A 20357-nucleotide genomic window follows, 5' to 3' on the forward strand; every position below is an offset into this window, starting at 1 on the left:
TTACCAGAAACATAATGCAAAAACCACCTTCCTTCTGTGTACTTGCTGGGTTGAACGGATCCCCATGCTCTGCAGTCTGGAAACTGGTACCTGGCCACTGCCTCGTCTCAGATCCTTTCCTCCCTCTCCCCTCCTCAAGTCCTATCTGACTAATTCTTGTTCATTTGTCAAAGCTCAGCCATGGCGTCAGCATTTCTAGAAGCTCTCTTCACATCCTTGACTAGAGCTCATTTGTATCCTCAACTCCTCAGAGTTCATACCTACCCATGCCTGTCTTTCTCTTAACTTGCTACAGGGGAATTCCTGTTTGTGTCTCCCCCAACTAGGTCTTTTTAAAAAAATATTTTTAGTTATTAGCCTAATTATTGTATGTGTATATGCTTGAGCATAAGATGGGGGGGTGAGAGGCAGAGGGAGAGAGAGAGTGAGTGCGTGTGCATGCCTGTGTATGTGTGTGTGTGTGTGTGTGTGTGTGTGTGTGTGTGTGTAGACCAGAGGACAGTTGCAGGCTGGGATTCCTTCCACCGTGTGTCCTCTTTACAGTCCCTCCATCTGCTGAACCGCCTCCCCGTTTAGGTCTTCAGGGCAAACCCACGTGTTGTGTTTCTCTAGCACTTAGCACGATTCCTGTCACAAACCGTAATAAGAATGGCTACATTTTAGCACGGAACAGTGTACCATGCACCATGTCAACTACCTTGCAAAATCCTTTAATTTAACTTTTTACATTTGGGACTGGGAATGGCTCAGTTGTTAGAGGATTTGCAGCTCGTCCAGAGGACCCAGGTTCAGTTCCCAGCACCCACATCAAGTAGTTACAACCACCTGTAGCTCCAGCTCTGGGGATCCAATACCTTCTTCTGGACTCTTAGGGCATGTACAAACATACAGATACACATATACATGCAATTAAAAATAAAATCTTCCTGAGTGGTGATGGCACATGACTTTAATCCCAGGGGAGGCAGAGGCAGATGGATCTCTATGAGTTCAAGGCCATCCTGGTCTACAAAGCAAGTTCCAGGACAGCCAGGGCTATACAGAGAAACCCTGTCTCAAAAAAAACCCTCCCTTCCCCCCCAAAAAAAATCTTTAAAAAATACTGTATGTGTTCATGCATATCACCACACAGAGGTGGAGGTTGGAGGGAAACTCTGAGTCAGTTCTTTGCACTTTTATGTGGCACTCACCTACCGAGCCACCTCTCTAATCCAAACTACATATATTCCTTACAGCAGCCTTCTAACCTTATTTCGGTCTCACAGAGCAAGTAGCAGGACTCAGGACCTTATGGAGTTTGCCGACGTGGGCTAACTGGAGACGTCACCGCTGTGCTCTTAATGCCAGCGTGAATGGTACTTGGTGGTGTCTGAAGCACGTTTCTCTTCCTTCTTTCAGAGCGCCACGATGCCTTGTATGTGGTGGGTGCGCTGGATGAGACACTGGAGCTGAGAGGATTAAGATACCATCCGATTGACATAGAGACCTCCGTGTCCCGAGTCCACAGGAGTATTGCTGAGTGGTAATTTCCCATACAACTATTCCCACTTCCGCTTTAGTAATGAGGAGAATTGATCTGGCTAATCGGCCATTTGTCCCAAGCTAAGGAATATGTAGATCACTTTCCATCTGTGTTGCATGGTCCACTGTGGTCATCAAAGCCTGTTCACCAGAGCCGAAAAGGTCTTGGAGCCACCACGGAACATGGTGGGACACTATGGACTCAGTCAGTATGTAAGAGCAGACTCTCATAGGTAGAAGAATTAGCAAGTCACCTGCCTCTAGGGAGTCAGTATAATGTGGTAGGGATGACTGACTGTAGACTCAAAAGACTCATTTAGGGGCTCACCTTGGGCCTGGTAGGTGGCCCAGTTTCCAGAACTCACTTGGTAGAGGGCAAGAACTGACCCGTCCTGCAGGCCAGGTTATTAGGTGGGACCCGAGGAGGCACCTCCTGAAAGACCAATGGGGGCGAGAGAGGAAGGAGACCAGGCGCATAAAGAAAGACAGAGACAACCTGAGTCACGTCAAGGTCTCGTTTATTACAAGGGGGAGCAAGCTTATATACTGGTGGGTATGAGGGGAAGGGAGGGAGATGAAAAAATTGTTAGAAAAGAGTCAGGGTGAGGTCTCTTTGGTCCAATGCTTGAACAACTGATCAATCAAACATACTCCAGGAAGTTAATCTAAAAGTACATTTTGTGGTTCTTCTGGGAACGATTGTTTTGCAAATCAATGGGTGCAGTTATGCCAGATCATCTAAGCAAGAAAAGTCAAGGCGCAGCCATCCAATTTTTGGTTCCCAACAAAGAACCAACACCCACAAGGTGTCCTCTGACCTCCCCATGGGGACTGTAGTGCACCCAGATGCTTCCTCTCCCAGGCATGATAAATAGATGAGAAAAGGGTGGCTGATGATAAAGGCTAGCCTTTCCATACTTTCTTGTGCTTCCTGATCAGCAAAAGGATCAAATCAGCATGTGCATTTTGAACTGTCAGTGGGAAGCAGGTGAAAAGGATGGGGTTACCATTTCAGCTGGTTTCGCATTGCAGGAACTGCCTGCATTTTCCTCATCCAGGGATTAGCCAACCTCATACTGAGGGGAAGTTCACTAAAATTAAAACTGAGTTTCACCTACTGGTTTTCATTCTGGGGTTTTGTTTGGTTTTGTTTTTAACTTGTGTGTTTGTGTGAGTACATGCCACATGTATAAGGGTACCCATGGAGTCCAGAGAGGCTGTTGGGTCCACCTGCAGCTGGGGTTACACGTGGTTATGAGCTGCCCAACATAGGTATTGGAGTCAGAGCTCCTGTCCTCTGCAGGAGCAGCCAGTGCTCTTAACCCTGAGCCTGATCTTAACCCTAGATCAGGCTAGCCTCAAAATCACAGAGATCCGCCTGCCTCTGCCTCCTAAGTGTTGCTCTGGGTTCTCAGTGCCTGCGGTTCCCTCTCTGTTTAGCTCCTCATCCTTCTCCAGCTTGTTCTTATTTCATGACCACGGTTTCTGTGACGGCTCTCGTGCTTTCCAAATACCCCTTTGTCTAAGATGTCCTCCCTGCTCATGTTTACCTGTGTGCCAGCACTGAGGGACAGACACAGGAACACCTGGAGCTGCAGACGAGCCTAGGCTACCCAAGGGAGAAAGCCCGCCTCAAAACACACAGAAAAGGGGTCTTCTGTGTTGCCTGGGTCAGAATCTCTCTCCAGACCTAAAACCAGATCGATCAAGGCAAGAACATCTTTACATGAAGAAACTTGTGTAAAAGCATGTAGGGAAGTTGGTGCCATAACTGATTTTAGATATTTGACTTTAGTGTAACCAAATACTACTTACTTCTAGCTACCTTTAATATTTGGAATCATTTAAAAAATCTATTTAGCGTTGTATATCGAAAGCCAGCTCATACCTTCTGATACAGTAATCTGCTCAGTGGAAAGTGTGTCTACCTCACAGCACTTTTACACAATGTGTGACACCTTGCAAGCAACAGAAATTGTGTTCAAGAAAGTTTAAGTAAGCCAGGTGTGGTGGCGCACACCTTTAATCCTGGTACTCAGGAGGGCAGAGGCAGGTGGATCTCGGTGAGTTCGAGGCCAGCCTGGTCTCCACAGGTAGTTCCAGGACAGCCAGGGCCACACAGAGAAACCCTGTCTTATGGGGCAGGGGAGCTTAAGTAAAGGCAGACAGTGGCTCACCTGAGCTAGAGACCATCTCAGACAGATAAACGACCCTTAAGTTGAAGAGCAAGTGGAGAGAACACCTGGCTGTCTTTGCCCTTCTGTAAAGACTCAGAACAAGGGACAGGCGGACAGTTGGGAGTCACTGCCTCTCTTGTCTCAACAGCTGTGAGCACCTGTATTGAGTCCTTCTTCCCTGAACAGCTGCTTTGCCCTTCCATCCAGTCCCACACTCTCAGACATGTGTGTCCTCACTTCAGGCAGTCCCACACTCTCAGACATGTGTGTCCTCACTTCACACAGTCCCACACTCTCAGACATGTGTGTCCTCACTTCACGCAGTCCCACACTCTCAGACATGTGTGTCCTCACTTCACACAGTCCCACACTCTCAGACATGTGTGTCCTCACTTCACACAGTCCCACACTCTCAGACATGTGTGTCCTCACTTCACACAGTCCCACACTCTCAGACATGTGTGTCCTCACTTCAGGCAGTCCCAAACTCTCAGACATGTGTGTCCTCACTTCAGGCAGTCCCAAACTCTCAGACATGTGTGTCCTCACTTCACACAGTCCCAAACTCTCAGACATGTGTGTCCTCACTTCACACAGTCCCACACTCTCAGACATGTGTGTCCTCACTTCAGGCAGTCCCAAACTCTCAGATGCTCAGAAAATGCTAGAAGGTTCAGCTAGTCAGCTGGTCACAGACATGGCTGCTGGCCTCCGGCTGACATCTAGCAAAAAAGACTGTTCTGGGGCGGGGGGAGGGGGGTGCGTCTCAGAAGGTAGCACAAAAGACCAGGGCCAGGCACTTGGTGCCAAGCCTGGTGACCTGAGTGGAGTCCCCAGAACCCACACGGGAAAGGAGAGAACCGACCCCTGAGATGTCCTCTGACCCACACCCTGTGCACATGTGTCCTCCCACAATGAATTTGAAAGAAACGTTTTTAAAGATGAAGATGCAGGAGAGAGGGTGTATTAGTTAGGAGCATTTGCTGCTCTTGCAGAGGATGTAGGTTCTGGTCTCAGCACCCACATGGTCGCTTACAACCAGCTGGAACTCTAGTTCCGGGGGACCCAACATTCTGTTCTGACCTCTGGCTTCCTCAGGCCCTGCATGCATGTGGTGTGCTTATATGCGTGCAGGTGAACACCCATAATCATAAAATCAAAATAATAAGTATTTTTAAAGGATGAATATTAACTGAGTGTCATTGGATTTCAGTGCCGTGTTCACATGGACCAACTTGCTGGTTGTGGTTGTAGAGCTGTGTGGCTCTGAGCAGGAGGCCCTGGACCTGGTTCCTCTGGTGACCAATGTGGTTCTAGAAGAGCATTACCTCATCGTTGGTGTTGTGGTTGTGGTGGACCCGGGGGTCATCCCCATCAACTCCAGAGGAGAGAAGCAGAGGATGCACCTCCGAGACAGCTTCCTGGCCGATCAGTTAGACCCTATCTATGTGGCCTATAACATGTAGCCGGGCCTGTGGGGCCATCCTAAGGCTCAGAGAGACCCAAGACCCGCGGCTAGGGGCAGGCTTGCAGCGGACATGAAGATGGCTCCCAAGTAGCCTTCATCTCATCCTGTGCGATTCTGCAGTCCCAGAACACCCAGGAAAGGGGAATTCTGCCACAGCGCGTACTAAAGCAGCAGTTCCATGCATGTTGCATTTTCCCCATCTGGTATACATACCTGTATTTTTACCTAATGTTTTAGACTTTTGTAAGGGAGTTTAATGAGTTCATATGAAGGGGTATCTGAGTTCCACAGTTCCCCGGTCTGTACTGTATTTTGCCATTTTCCCATAGTCAGGTGTTCTGCAGGGTTTCTTAATATGAAACTACCAAGCTTGAGTCAGCCTATAAGCAAATCAAATAACCCGTGTTAGAGCCGCTTTATGTGTCTAATTCTCAGTTATAAACATCTGACCAGTGTTTAATCGTGTAAATAAGAGTGCGCATAACTCAACTAAGGAACCGAGCAATCAGCTTGCCTAGCTGCAGCTGGCATGGTGTGGTGAGCCCAGCTTGCCCAGCAGCACAGCGCCTCCTGTCTGCCTGTGGGGGTGTGTGCACCAGAGCTGCCTGTGTGTGTTTTTAAAGCTCATACTCCCAGAGTTAGCTGAGCTTCTAAGGATTCTTCAACTCATTCCTCTGAGATGAAAAAAAAATCTCATGTCGGAATTTTAGAGGTAGCTAAGATTCACCCATTCCTAACCCACGCTACGGAACTGCGGTAGTCCACTGGGACCAGTGTTGAAACTGTTTCCGCATTTAGAGTGACTACAGAGAATTGCCAAGTTCCGCTTTTTCCATGCTCCGTGTCAGCAGATGTAGAGCTCCCCCACCCCTGAAAACTGAGGAATGACTCTGCCCTCCAAAGTCCGAGGACAAACGCCAGGCTGGGAGGCAGTGGGTCAGCTAGCTCTTAAACTGTAGGCCACTTGCGTACATCCTAACACTAACCAGCCGGGGCTGCCAGAATAGCCAGGCTCCTGGGAAACAGGGAAGTCTGATGTATGCAAGAAACTCTTTTGAAATAACTGGTGACTGGGCCACACTCAGTATGGGACTGAGTTTGGCCTCTGGCTCAGTTTTCTTTCTTTGGTCTGAAACTTCATGTATTTGAATATAGTTAAATTTTATTATTTTTTTCTTACAGAAATATTTTTAAAAATTAAAGAAAACTTCAAGCGAAAAAGAATTAACCTGTTAAATCAGAATGGTTCTCTTTGACCTGTTCTGGTCTATTGTGTAAATATTTATTTAGACTATTTTGATAATACATATTATTTACCCCACTGTAACATCCTGTAAACTAAATGTGTTTTTAAGCAATTTGTAAGACTTGTAATTACCCTAAAAATATGGTTTATTAAGCAAAGACCAGACTCTTCACCAGGGCAGCGTTCCCGGGCCACCTTCAGCCTCATAACTCAGCCTCTATGACCCTTCTCATCATACCCTCCCCTCCCAGCTCCTGTTCCACGGAAGGAAGACCTCCAGAGCCTCCACTTCATTTGTGTTTTGGGCAGGGTTGGTTTGCATGTAATAAGAGAGGTTGGGGTGTACAGGAAAGGGGTGCTGCCTCCTGGGCAGAGTGACAGTCCATCCGGGGATCACTTCATCTGCAAAGGAAACAGCCTGCTTATTTTGGAAGTCTTACAACTGTTTTGCTTTGTTTATTTTTTTGTTTTTTGTATTTTGTCTCCTTTGTATTTTGAGACAGGGTCTTTCCACGTAGCCCAAGCTGGCCTGGAACTCCACCACCCCATTGCTGAGATTACAGACGTATGTAAACTCTTAAAACAGTTTGTGATTCTTTACCAAGCAGAGCAGGTGCCTGGGTAACTAACATTCTATGTCAACAATCTGCAAGTTCTAAGAAAAAAAACTGTAGACCAATCTATCTTAAATGGTAACTCTTACGAATGCAAATTATTAACTTGTTTTCACCAGCCAGGGACACATTGTCTGAATAATGCAATGTGAGCCACATCTGTAATTTAAACTTTCCTAATAACCACTTTTTAAAAAGAGGTTTCATTGTGTAACCCTAGCTGCTTACTCTCTCTGTAGACCAGGCTGGTGATAAACTCACAGATCTTCCTGCCTCTGCCTCCTGAGTGCTGGGATCAAATGTGTGCACTATACCCAGCTGAACACATCTTTTTAAAGCATATGGTATTTTAATATATTTGCCAAAAATACTATTACTTTGATATAAAATTATTGAATTTTTTTTGTTTAGTTTTGGAAAACCTATGTGTATATTAAACATGTTTTAGTTCAAACTGGCCACTTCAGGTGTCAGTGGCCAAATGTGGCTGGTGGCTGTCATGTGGGAAAGTGCCGTCCTGTCACCCCTTTAGGACAGAGCTGTAGCCAGTTCACCTATCTCACTGTGGCCAGCTCCCAGAGCTGAGGGCGATTGTCTACTTGTCATTCCTGGTCCTCTTTTTAAAACATTACTGGGGTAGGACACCCTACCACTGAGCTCATCCCACATGGCCCATGCTGGCCCGGAACCTCCGCTCTCTTCCTTCTGCCAGAGTGCTGAATTTGTAGCGACACCTCCAGGCCTTGCCTCAGACCTCTCTTTTACCCCTTTCTGATAATGACTACTTCTCCCACCCCCACCCCTGCCCCCACGGCTTTGCTTTGGGTCCATCCCCTTAAAGCTGGGAGCTGTCCCTGGGGAGCCTCATCAGTCCATGCTCCCTCCTTGATAGGGTTTGTGATAGACCCCTAAAGCAGACCTTAATCTCAGACTTTTTTCCGAAGAAGAGTTTCTGTTGATGGCATCACTCTGGCCCTTTCCACATTCAATGGAAACTTCCTGGTTGAACTGACAGCGAACTGAAGCCGCCCTCAAATGAAGTCCATCATTAACAAACCAAAAAACCAGAAAACCTGACCACTGAACAGGGAGGCAGGGCTGAGTAAACTATCTTAGTTACACAAAACTCTTCTTTTTTTTATTTTTTACCTTTTTTTATTTTGTGTGTTTGTGTGTGTGTAGTAGGGTCTTACTGTATAGCCTGTGCTGGCCTCAAACTTTATGCTCCTGCTCAGCCTTCCAGTGCTGAAATTACAGGTTTGTGCAGCCAGCCGCACCTGGCGAGAGAAATCTTCTAATCTGGAAATCTGTGAACCTTTGGCCCTCAGGAGAGGGACTGAGGTGGATCAGGGAGTTCTTGTAGCTGCACACATGCCATCCATCCCCTGCACTGAGCCCTCAGAATGCCCACCGTGCACACAGGCCCTGTTCTCCAACAGGTCCTGTCAGTGTGCAGTTGGGTTGGCTGGGCTGCTGGGGACTGTAGCCTGTCTCCTCACTTTAGTCCTGAGCCATGCTTGCTTAATGCTCTCCTGGAATCCCAAGGGCCTGAGGCCTTAGGCTCTGCTTCGGTCTCTGCCCCAGGCATGGTGCTCAATATCTCGGCCAAATAAGTCACTTTCCTTGAATATCTGGGAATTTTAAACTAAAACAGTGGGACTAGGCACCTTACCCTGGAACTCCAGTATAACTGACTGCCTTAGTGTTCCCTGTGTTGTCTGCTTTGATGTAAAACCCAGAGTCTGGAGCGGGAGGCCTCGGCAGGCCTTTGCTTTCACTCATGTCCTGACTAGGCATGTGTAGATGAGCCAGGAGATTTGTCCCGAGGAAGAGACTTAAAGACACATGAAGTTTTTAGTCCTAAATGCTGTTTTGTTTACTTTCTGTCAAGATGATATTTACCCCTGTCAAATTCAAACTATCGTACTGTGTAATTATGTATAAAGGTTTTTTTTTTTATTTATTTGAAATTAGATTAGGTATACATTTTTAAATTTAACATCTGGCTGGACAGTGTTCTATTAACTCATTGAATGTGTTTCCTTTGTCTTGTGTTAATAAATTTTGATGCTTGATTGTGTTTAATCCTTCACACATTGGGTGGGGTGTGTGTATGTGTGTGTGTGTGGTGTTGGGATTGAACTCCAGGTCTCCTTTCCAGGGATGAGAATACAGCTTGTGACATAAGATGGGGAGGTGACCGCAGAGGCTCAGAGAGAGTGCTCCAGAGCTGTGGGCCCTTCACGGAGGCAGGGGAGGGACAGCAGTGTCACTCTGCAAACCAAGAAGGCAGTAGTCAGACATCTTCTTTTTAAACTTGGCAATCTTTTTCCAAATTTCACTGCTTTTAAAAAATAATTGGAGCCGGGCAGTAGTGGCACACACCTTTAGTCCCAGCACTCGGGAGGCAGAGCCAGGGGATCTCTGTGAGTTCAAGGCCAGCCTGGGCTACCAAATGAGTTCCAGGAAAAGGCACAAAGCTACACAGAGAAACCTTGTCTCAAAAAACCAATAAAATAATAATAATAATTGGGTTTCTTTCTTTCTTTCCCTCTCTCTTTTCCTTCCTACCTTCTTCCCCTCCCTCCCTCCCTCCCTCCCTCCTTCCTTCTGGCAGTCCTGGAGCTCACTCTGTAGACCAGGCAGACCACAGAGTGGTCTCACAGAGAACCACCTGCCTCTGCCTCCTGAGTGCTGGGTTCAAAGATGTGCACCACCACCACCCAGCTTGGATTTTCTTTTTCTTTTTCTTTTTCTTTTTTTGGTTTTTCGAGACAGAGGTTCTTTGTATAGTTTTGGTACCTGTCCTGGATCTCACTCTGTAGACTAGGCTGGCCTCAAACTCACAGAAATCTGCCTGGCCCTGCCTCCCGAGTGCTGGGATTAAAGGTGTGTGCCACCATTGCCTGGCTTAATTTTTTTTTTTTTTAAGATTCATTTATTATGTATACAGTGTTCTACCTGCATGTATACCTTTATGCCAGAAGAGGCCACAGATCTCACAGATGTTTATGAGCCACCCTATGGGTGTTAGGAACTGAACTCAGGTCCTCTGGAAGAGAAGCCAGTGCTCTTAACCTCTGAGCCATCTCTCCAGCCCTTGTATTTTTTTTTTTTTTTTTTCTGAGACAGGGTTTCTCTGTGTAGCTTTGTGCCTTTCCTGGAACTCACTTGGTAGCCCAGACTGGCCTCGAACTCACAGAGATCCGCCTGGCTCTGCCTCCCGAGTTGGGACTAAAGGCATGCGCCCCCACCACCTGGCTTGTATTTTTTCTTAAATTTTTTTCTACTATTTTTTTAATCTTTGTGTGAGTGTTTTTCCTGATGTATGTGCACTGAGTGCATGCCTGAGGTGGCCAGAAGGCAGACACTGAATCCCATGGAAAATGGAGTTAAAAATGACTGTAAGCCACCCTGTGGGTACTGGGAACCAAATCTGAGTCCTCTGCAAGAGCAACAGTGTTCCTAACTGACAAGCCGTCTATCTCTTAATTCCTTGCCCCCCCTCCCCATGTTACTACATTTGTATTTATTTTGTTGGGGGTAAGGGGAGCTTGCTATGGTACTTGTGTGGATGCCAAAGGATCACTTTACAGGAGTTGGTTTTCTTTGCACTATGTGTCCTAGGGATCCATGCAGGCCCTCAGGCTTGGCTGCAAGCATCCTTGACCACTTGGCCCAGCTGTCAGGATTTCTTCCTTCTGAGCCTGCAGCATGTGTGGTTTTAACACCTGGATTGCAGTGTCTGCTGCCTTGAGCTAGGCCGAGTTCCAGCCTTTTGGATGTTTGCTCTAGCATTTCCTGGTCTCAGGAAACTCGGATGGAGTCCTTCAGATTGTTCGCAGACATTGAAGCTTGTCTTTTGCAGTATGGTCCAAGCTATTTGGGCATTGAGGACCCCTTCCCCAGCTTAACAGTTCTCAAATGCTGCCCACCAAGTACAGACATTGTGTTAAGAGCTGATGGTCAAGAAAAATACGAAGAAGTCTGTGCATTCAGGGAGATTCAGAGAGCAGTCATGACATGTAAGGACAGTTAGGAGCCGCTGAGAGCCAACAAGACAGACAAGGAAGACGGAGGACTAGCTGGAGGACAGATGGCATTGGAACAGTGGTTGATTTTTTGCTTTTTTAAGTCAGGGTCTCCAGCTCAGGCTGGCCTCAAAACCCATCATAATCCTGCCTCTACCTTTGGAGTTATGGGATTAGAGATGTGAGTTACCATGTCTGGCCTGTACTTGAGTTTTGGAAGATGACACAGGTAAGAAAAACAAGTAGGGAAAGCAGACATGGTGATGCAAACTTGTCATCCAGTACCAGAGAAGCAGAAGCAGGAGGTCAAGAGTTCAAGTTTGTCCTCAGCTACATATCCAGTTCAAAGCCAGCCTGGGCTACATGGGGCCGTCTCAACAAGTTATGGGAACCGCGTTATTAGAATTGCTATGATGAGGGACTAGAGAGAAGACTCAGCGGTTAAGAGCACTGGCTGTTCTTGCAAAAGACCAGGTTCAGTTCCCAGCACTGACATGGCAGCTCACAACTATAACTCTACCTCCATGGGATCCAGCACCTTCACACAGACATACATGCAGGCAACAGACCAGCCGGCTACCGACCATCTCAGAATTGTCACATGAACACATGGAGTGGCCAGTAGCATGGATTCTCATCTATAGGCTGATGTTAGTCAGTTCTGTTCCTGAGTCTTCAACTAAACATTGAAGGACTCCAACAATAAGTTCCTGAGGTTGTGTTCCTCCAGAAGATATTAGCCACTTGGTAGCCAGGTGGCAATGGTGTGTTCGCATGTAAACACCCGTTCTGGATGTGAGCATTTGACTCTTCTGTCCTGGGAGCTTTTGTGGGCATGTGATACTTATATAATTCACAAACACAATAATCAATAATTGTCCTCCATTAGGTGGCATTAATGGAGCCAGAAAGGAAGCTACTAAGATTACAGTGTGAGAGAGGATGGCGGCTTGCTGTATAGAGAAGAGGGAGTTGCCGACGGTGGTGGCGCATGCCTTTAGTCCCAGCACTTGGGTGTAACAGGAATCTTAAAAGTCTTATTAATAAAACTCAAACCCGAGGCCAGTTATTGGGGTGAATGCTGGAAGATCAGAGAAGCAGAACAAGCTACAGCTACCTCACCTTGCTAGTTCCTCAGGTGACCCTGTTTCCTCAGGCTGGAAGCTTCTGAGTCCTCATCCAGAATGAATCTCAGCTGAACTGTGTTGCTCCAAAGCTTAACTAACTACATACTTTTTCTTCTTTAGTTCCTGGTCCTCACGCCTTATATACTTTTTGGCTTTGTTCTAGTGGCTGTCTGTTCTCTGACCCCAGATATGTTTATTTCGGGGAACACACAATATTTCAGGGAACACAATACCCACCACACTCGGGAGGCAGAGGCAGGCGGATCTCTGTGAGTTCGAGGCCAGCCTGGGCTACAGAGAGAGATCCAGGAAAGGCGCCAAAGCTACACAGAGAAATCCTGTCTCGAAAAACCAAAAAAAAAAAGGAGTCATGGGGCTGGAGAGATGGCTCAGTGGTTAAGAGCACAGACTGCTCTTCCAGAGGACCCGCGTTCAGTTCCCAGCACTCACATGGCAGCTCACACTGTAAGTTCCAGGGGATCCAACACCCTCACACAGACACATGCAGGCAAAACACCAATGCACAGAAAATAAAAAAGTCACAAGCAGAAGTTGTTTTCCCTATATCCCAACGACCAAAGTAAGCTAGCTTCAACAGAAAGGAGCTAACTACTCCAGCTGGGCATGGTAGCACATGGCTTTTGTCCCCTGTCCCCTGGAAAGCTGAAGTTCGAATTAGTCCTGGTAACATAGTGAAACCCTGTCTAATAAAAGGCTGCGAGTGGCAGCTAGCGGTGGCAGTGGGGACCTAGTCACTGCTAGCACTCAGTTGAGGGCAGTGTATGAAATGTCAGGCTGTGGCCAAGGGTGTTTACAGCGGGTTCCTAGTGTGGGACTTTTACCGGATCACATTGTTTATAGGTGGGAGATTTTGGAAATTCCTTCTGTAAGTCCACTCACTTAGGTCAGACTAATTTCTCAAATCTATTTTATTGTTTCTAATTGTGGGCGGGTGGGGGTGCTATGTGCATGAGTGCAGGTTCCCTGGAGCTGGAGAAAGGCACCGGGCGTGAGTGCTGGGAACTGAACCCAGAGCCTCTGGAGAGCAGCGCACCACAGCCGGGCCGGCCGGCCGGCGTCTTTCCAATGAGGACAACGTTAAACTCTTCGTTAGGGAACCCAACCAGGCCCTCATCCTCCCTTCCGACGGCTCTGCCTGCCCCTCCCGGGGCCGTAGGTGACCCCCGGGGCTCCTCGGAGGCGACCCCGAGGCGGGACACCGAAACTAACACACAAACAAAACAGCCCCCCAGCATCCTTTCGTCTCGCAGCGCACCGAGCGGTGTCGGTCAAGGTCAGGGACCACAAGCGGCCGAGCTCCACGCCGGGGAGCAGCAGGCCCGCCGCGGGCTGGGGAACCCGGGGCTCGCCAAGATGGCGGCGTGCCACGTGAGCACGCCGTGACGCAGCACGCCGGCCGCCGCAGGCCCCGCCCCTCCCCAGCCCCCGGCCTGCGGCGGCGGCGGCGGGTCATGCCGCCAGAGACGCCCCTCGCGGCGGGGAAACGGTAGCCCGGGACGGTTGGCGCTCGAGTCACGCCGCTTCTGCCCGCCCCCGCCCGCCCGCCCGCCGGCCCCAGGGAGGAGCGCCACCCGGCCCCGCGCGGCCTGCGGCTGGGAAGTGAGCAGCGACGTCGGCGCCGCCTGGCACGGGGGAGTGGAAGTTCCCGCCCCGGGCAGCGGCCAGGCGGCTCCCCGCCGCGGGTAAGTGGGGGCGGCGGGACCACGGGGAGGGCGACGCCGTGGCGGCCACGCGCCGGCCGGGACGGGGTGGGGGTGGGGGGAGTCGCGCGCGGCGCGGCGGCGGGGGAGGGGCGCGCACGGGGGAGGGGTGGGGCCGGCCGCGCGCTTCCGGCCGCGCGCCTCCCCGAGCGCACGGGCGTTGGGCTCCGGTCCTGCGGGCGCGCTCCCTCGGCCCGCGCCGCGGCTCGGGGCCTGCGGGCGGGAGGCCAGGCAAGGCGCGCGGCGGCGGAGAGGGAAGAGCCGGGGGCGGTCCGCCACCAGGCTGCAGGCACCGGGCACGGGGGAACCAAGGCAACCCCGCCGTGCGGCGCGGCGCGGCGGTGCGCTGCGCTGCTCTTCTTCCGGGTGTCTCCCACCGGCCGCGCTGCCCTCTTTTTCCGGCGGGGTTTGTTACGTAGGCTCTCGGGCTGCGGGGCTTCTGGACGTGGTCGCCGATAGGATGGCCTTCTTCGTTTTGCCTGAGCCAGGGCCTCCCAACCTGGCCTTTATGGTCGAGGCTGGCTTCGAACACGGCTTGTGTTAGTGGCTTTGTGTGTGTGTGTGTGTGTGTGTGTGTGTGTGTGTGTATTTTTGGTTTTTCGAGGCAGGATGTCTCTGTGTAGCCTTGGCTGTCCTGGAACTTGGTGTTGGTGGTTTGATCTGTTCGCCATGCGGTGGAGGAGCAGGCATTTGAGCCCAGCACTTGGGTGGCAGAGGCAGGTGGATTTCTGAGTTCAAGGCCAGAGCGAGTTCCAGGGCAGCCAAGGCTACTCAAAGGAAAACCCTGTCTGGAGGGAGGGAAAAAAATACATAAAAACGAACAAAGAGATCTATTTATTGCGGGGTATGGTAGCACACACCTTTAATCTCAGCTACTCCCCCGGGAGGCAGAAGCGGGTCGATCTCGGCCTGTGATTTACACAGCGAGTTCCCGGCCAGCAAGTCCCAATAGTGAGACATTATTGTTTTTATTTATGTACGTGTGCCTCGGGAAGGTTATGTTCACCATCTGCGTGCAGGTGCCTGAAGAGGCCATGGGAGTCAGATCTGGAACTGCAGTTAGAGGATGTTGCGGGTGCCAGGAACTGGCCTTGTGTCCTACGAAAAGCAGGAGGGGCTCTTAACCGCGCAGCCATCTCTCCAGCCTAGTGTTAGCTTTTGAGGGTGTTTGCTTGTTTGAGAAAGGCTCACTCATACTTTATTCCCATCTGGTCTTAAACTGTATGTGGTTCATACAGTTCAGTTTGGCCTAGAACTCAGCCACACAAGTCTTCAAGGGCCTCTTGACATCTCAGGCCATTCCAGCATAGATGTGGTAGGAATCTTGGTAACACTGGCCTCACCTGTGATAAGAGTTTGTATGGTATTTATGTTCACAAAATGGGTTTATCTCAACATTTTTGTTGCCACTAGATATTTTATTTAGTGTCAGTTGTCCCGTCCCCTGCTTTACAATGTACACTTATCGTTTTATCTCCATTATAATGTAGCTAAGTAAGTGGGAGAGTGTTTGCCTAGCATGCTTCATACTCCGCTCTTGGAAACAACTGGATATCCCAAAGTTGAAAGTGACAGCTCCTGCCTAGTGTCTGCAGTTCTACAGGACTGTGATAGTACATATCACCAGTAGATGGTAGTCAAGTCAGAAAACAACAAAAAACCCTGGCATGGTGTCAGTGAACTTCCAGTTCTCACACAGGATGATACCTCCACTTTTCCTGTGCTTCTGTTGCCCTGTCTCTGTAGCTGAGGTGGAGTGGTTCTCTGAGGATAGTTCTCCAGCCGTTATTTCCTCAGTTCTAATTAGATAACAGGTGGTCTTGTTACAGCGTTAAATGTGAAGACACAGGCACTGTGTAGGGAAGGGCTGTGCTCCACTTCCTGGGGCTATGTTCTGGTGGAGAGACAGAAAAACAGCAGTTACATTACTGTGGTAGGTGTTGCAAGTAGGCCAGCTTGATCTAGAGAGGGAGTTCTAGGACAACCGAAGCTACACAGAAACTCTGTCTTGAAAGGCCAAAAAGGAAAAAACTACTGGCGTGTACAGTCAGCCTCTAGACTAGTCTAGGGGAGGTCATCATGTAGGTTTGCCTGGAGAGGAAATTATAGAAGCAAGCCTCAGGAGGAGGAAGGGGAGATAGTGTTTGTAGCATAGGAAATAGCATGTATGCAAGCCTGAAGGTGAGGTGAAGCAAGCCAGCCACATCTGAGGATCTGTAAGATTCAGTGTGACTAACAGTTGTGGAAATGATGGGTAAGGGGGGCTCCCTGACCCCAAACTTACTGTTCACTCATGACAGTCAGTCTCTGCTGGCCACTGAGCACACGTTAGTAGGCTGGTAAACACAGCTCATTGTTAAATAGTCTAGAGAGATACCATTCAAGGGAACCCTATTAAGATAGATAGGGATGGTAACGGGAAAGTGTTGTTGGAACAGAGGCATGTGAAATAAAAAAACAAGGCTTTTGGTTAAAACAGCCCTAGCTTGAGGTCTTTCGAATAGTACTGAGTAAAATAGGGCATTCACGAGGTGGCTTGTGACAAGCTCTTAGCAGTTGGGAGGAGCTCAGTTGTACAGTGCTTGGATGACGACCCTAGCTGTGGCCTCCAGCAGCATCACAAAAAACCAAAGTTCTTATCTTGGAATCTATCTTGGAATCTTCCTAAAAGTCTGCAGAATTTGTTAACCCACCTTGCCTTGGGCTAGGGGTGTTGCCTAGATAGATCCCTACTCCTTCAAGGCCCTGGGTGTGATGGCAATTTCGTATAAAGCTGCTGGGGAGGTGGAGTCAGGATGATCAGAAGCTCCAGAAAGGTCATCCTCTCCTAGATAGCAAGTTTGAGGCCAACCTGGGCTACAGAAGAGCCTATCATAGGGGAAAGTACCTTGCCTTTTCCGTGCCAGCAATTCATAGCCTGCTGTGACCTCTCAGTTCCCAGAAGCATGGTATGTGCGTGTTCCTGATGTGTTGGTTCTTATTGATGATGCATTTGAAGCTGCTTTTCATAGATCCTTTGTGAGTGTGCTCTACTTGCTATTATGACAGCTGCTGCTTGGAGCTTAATTTATTTTTATACAGAATGTATATATAACATTTACTGTGTTTTTAAAATGTTATTTTAAAAAGCAGAATTTGAGCCAAGTGTGGTTGGTAGAGCACTTGGGAGGTGGAGGTGGAAGGCTTGCTTTGTAGCCAGCCTGGGCTTTAGGATATGCCTCAAAAACAAAGATAAAACAAAACAGCCACCACCTCCACAACAGAGCCAACCAGACTTAATTTTTAGGAACAGCCAAGAAAAGGTGAACAAAGACTGTTGCGGGGCATGGAGAGATAGCTCAGCAGTTCAGAGCACTGGCAGCTCTTCCAGAGGACTCGGTTCAGTTCCCAACACCCACATGGCAGCTCACAACCATCTGTTCCAGGGGATCTGACACCCTCCCATAGACATACATGCAGGCAAAAACACCAATGTACAGAAAATAAAAATAAATTTTTTTTTTTTTTAGTGTATTTGCAGTTGATAATGTCATTAAAACAGAACAGGTACTGTTTATGGATCACAATGAAGTAAAACTATAAACTTATTTTAAAATTTTATTTTTAATTTATCAGTGTATTGCCTTTTATTGTTTGTTGAGACAGGGTCTTACTGTGCTGGCCTGGAACTCACTGGGTGGCCTCGAACTAAAAGAGATCTGATTGCCTCTGCCTTGACTAAAGGTACACCACCATACCTCGCCTTTTCTCTTTAAAAAAAAAAAAAAAAAAAGTTTTATTTTAAAATGTTTATGTACATGGATGTTCTGCCTGCATGTGTGCCTGTGGAGACCAGAAGAGAGCCTCAGCTGCCTTGGGACTGGAGTTTTCATGTGGGGGTTGTGAACTGAACTCAGGACCTCTGGAAGAGCTGCCAGTGTTCTTAACCGCTGAGCCAGCTCTCCAGCCTGTGATTAAGATTCCTTAACCTTTTGCTTCCTATTTTTGGTGTTGTAGGAGGGCGGGGCTAATGTCATACTTAAGAGGAGAAAAAAAAATTAAATCATTTGTATAGGAGGAGGTGGGTTTTGAATGACTAACAATAATTTACACCTGGAGAGTAAGCGTGAATTTGTTTTCTGAGACAGGCATGGTGGTACATTTCTCTAATTCCAGCACTCAGCACACTAGGGCCAGGTTAGAGACCAACAAATAAAAAATAAAAAAAAGCTGGCTAGCATGAATATAGAGAGATGTTCAACACCATTAATCAGTGAGAAATGAAAACCAAACCAAGATTCCACCTTGTTATTGCTGTAGCTTAAGTCCTAATGTTCTGGTAGGAATGGTTATGATTTGTGTTGCCAAGCTGGGAAGTGGTGGTGCACGCCTGTAATCCCAGCATTTGGGAGGCAGAGGCAGGAGGGTTTCTGAGTTTGAGGCCAGCCTGGTCTACAGAGCTAGTTCCAAGAAGCCAGAGCTATGCAGAGAAACCCTGTTGTGAAGAAGAAAAGAAAAGAAAAAAATCAGTGTTGCTACAGTACCCAGGGTGTCAACAGAACAACCAAGTGATCTAGTATTCGCTTGTGGAACACATAACAAGAATGAAAAGTGCTTTTTGTTTTGTTCTTTCAAGACAGGGTTTCTGTGTAGCCTTGGCTGTCCTGGAACTTACTATGTAGACCAGGCTAGCTTCAAACTCTAGAATCCACCTTTGAGGCCATGCATGGCTAAAGCAGGTCTTGAAGAGGTGGTTGTTAATTCATGTTTATAACTGAACTATTCTGAGCAGTCAGGAGGCTGAAGGAACTCAAGTGTTGATCAGTAGATGGAGGGGTAAACAATGTTGGGATACACATTCCAGGGGGTGTTACCCAGATTGAAACTGTGACAATCCTGACATGAGCTAGGGGTGGATGGACTTGGCTCCTTGTGCCAAGTGAAGTAAAGCAGCTAGAAAGACACTGATTGTCCGTGGAAGTGTCCAGAGTAGTAGTCACTAAGAAGAGCAGCAGTTGCTGGGGCTTATGGAGGAGAGGAGGAAAAGGACAGTTACTTAACAGATACAACTGTGTGTGAATGTAGTCAACACAACTGTCTGTTTAAAAATGGTAAGGTAAAGCCAGGTGTAGTGGCACGGGCCTTTAATCCCATCACTTGGAGGCAAAGGCAGGCAGATCTCTGTGAGTTCAAAGACAGTCTGGTCTACAGAGTGAGTTCCAGGACAGCCAAGCCCTGTCTCAGGGAAGAAAACAAAACAAAATGATAAGCTGGGCATGGTGACAAATTCCTTTAATCTCAGCACTAGGGAGGTAGAGAAAGGCAGATCACTGAGTTCAAGGACAGCCTGGTCTACATAATGAGTTCCAGGACGACAGGTAGGGCTAGATAGACCCCGTCTCAAAACTCCCAAGATATGTAAGATAAATAAAGATGATTAAGATGAGAAAATTTCCTCTGTTTTTTTATATAACTAAATTGTTTTTAAAGACATACTATGTATACAGTGTTCTGCCTGCATGTATACCTGCATGCCAGAAGAGGGTGCCAGATCTCATTATAGATGGTTGTGAGCCACCATGAACACATGGTGGGAATTGAACTCAAGACCTCTGGAAAAGCAGCCAGTGCTTTTAACCTCTGAGCCATCTCTTCATCCCCATGACTAAAGTATTTAAGACTGGAGAGATGGGTTGGTGCTTAAGGACACTGACTGCTCTTTCCAGCAACTGGTTTAATTCCCAGCACCCACATGGAGCTCACAACCATCTGTAACTCCAGTCCCAGGGAATCTAATACCTTCTTCTGCCGTCCCGGGACACCAGGCAAACACATGGTATACAGACACACATGTAAGCAAAACTCCCATGCTCATATATTTAAATAAAAAAAAAAAAAATTGAAACAGCTGTTTGAAAAGCAGGGACAACTAGGTACCTGCTTTTTAGCATCACTGACATTCATCTGAAGTTTCAGCCTCTCTATATTATATATGTATACATATATATTCATCTTTTCTCAAATCAGAAATGGATTTTTTGTTGTTCTTTCCACCTTCTTTTTCCCCTTCCCCATCTCTCCTCTCTCTCTTTTTTTTATGCCAGAGCCGAGGACCGAACCCAGAGCCTTGCGCTTGCTAGGCAAGTGCTCTAACTCTGAGCTAAATCCCCAACTCTCTTTCCTCTATTTTTGAGATAGGGCCTTTTTGGTTTTTACAGACAAGGTTTCTCTGTGTAGCTTTGGAGCCTATCCAGGAACTCACTTTGTAGACCAGGCTGGCCTCAGACTCACAGAGATCCATCTGCCTCCCCCACCCCTCCGAGTTCCGGGACTAAAGGCGTGCACTACCACCACCCAGCAAGATGGGGTCTTGACTGTGTAGCCTGGTTAGCCTGGAACTCTTAAGTAGACCTACTTAAAACCACAGGCTAGTGCCAAGACCTCATGCGTACTAGAAAAATTCACTGTAGTTC

General features: G+C 48.0%; 2 protein-coding genes across 6 annotated transcripts in view; both read left to right on the forward strand.

Moving 5' to 3' along the window:
• The window catches only part of Dip2b (disco interacting protein 2 homolog B), a 197562-nt gene extending 191237 nt beyond the window's left edge, over positions 1-6325 (forward strand). Inside the window, 2 exon segments of the mRNA XM_036207630.1 lie at positions 1399-1522; positions 4912-6325. Coding sequence (XP_036063523.1) covers positions 1399-1522; positions 4912-5164 — 377 coding nt within the window. The 3' untranslated portion in view covers positions 5165-6325.
• A 7392-nt stretch (positions 6326-13717) lies between these two features.
• Atf1 (activating transcription factor 1) overlaps positions 13718-20357 on the forward strand; it is a 37733-nt gene continuing 31093 nt past the window's right edge. Inside the window, exon 1 of one of the 5 annotated variants that reach the window (XM_036208022.1) lies at positions 13718-13887. Coding sequence is in view for 2 of the 5 variants with exons in the window: in XM_036208020.1 (XP_036063913.1) it covers positions 16851-16853 (3 nt within the window). In the remaining 3 variants the exon portion in view is untranslated. The other 4 variants (XM_036208017.1, XM_036208019.1, XM_036208020.1 and 1 more) reach the window with 4 other exon arrangements.

This window comes from Onychomys torridus, chromosome 16 (genome assembly GCF_903995425.1).
Source record: "Onychomys torridus chromosome 16, mOncTor1.1, whole genome shotgun sequence".
NCBI classification, from domain to species: Eukaryota; Metazoa; Chordata; class Mammalia; order Rodentia; family Cricetidae; genus Onychomys; species Onychomys torridus.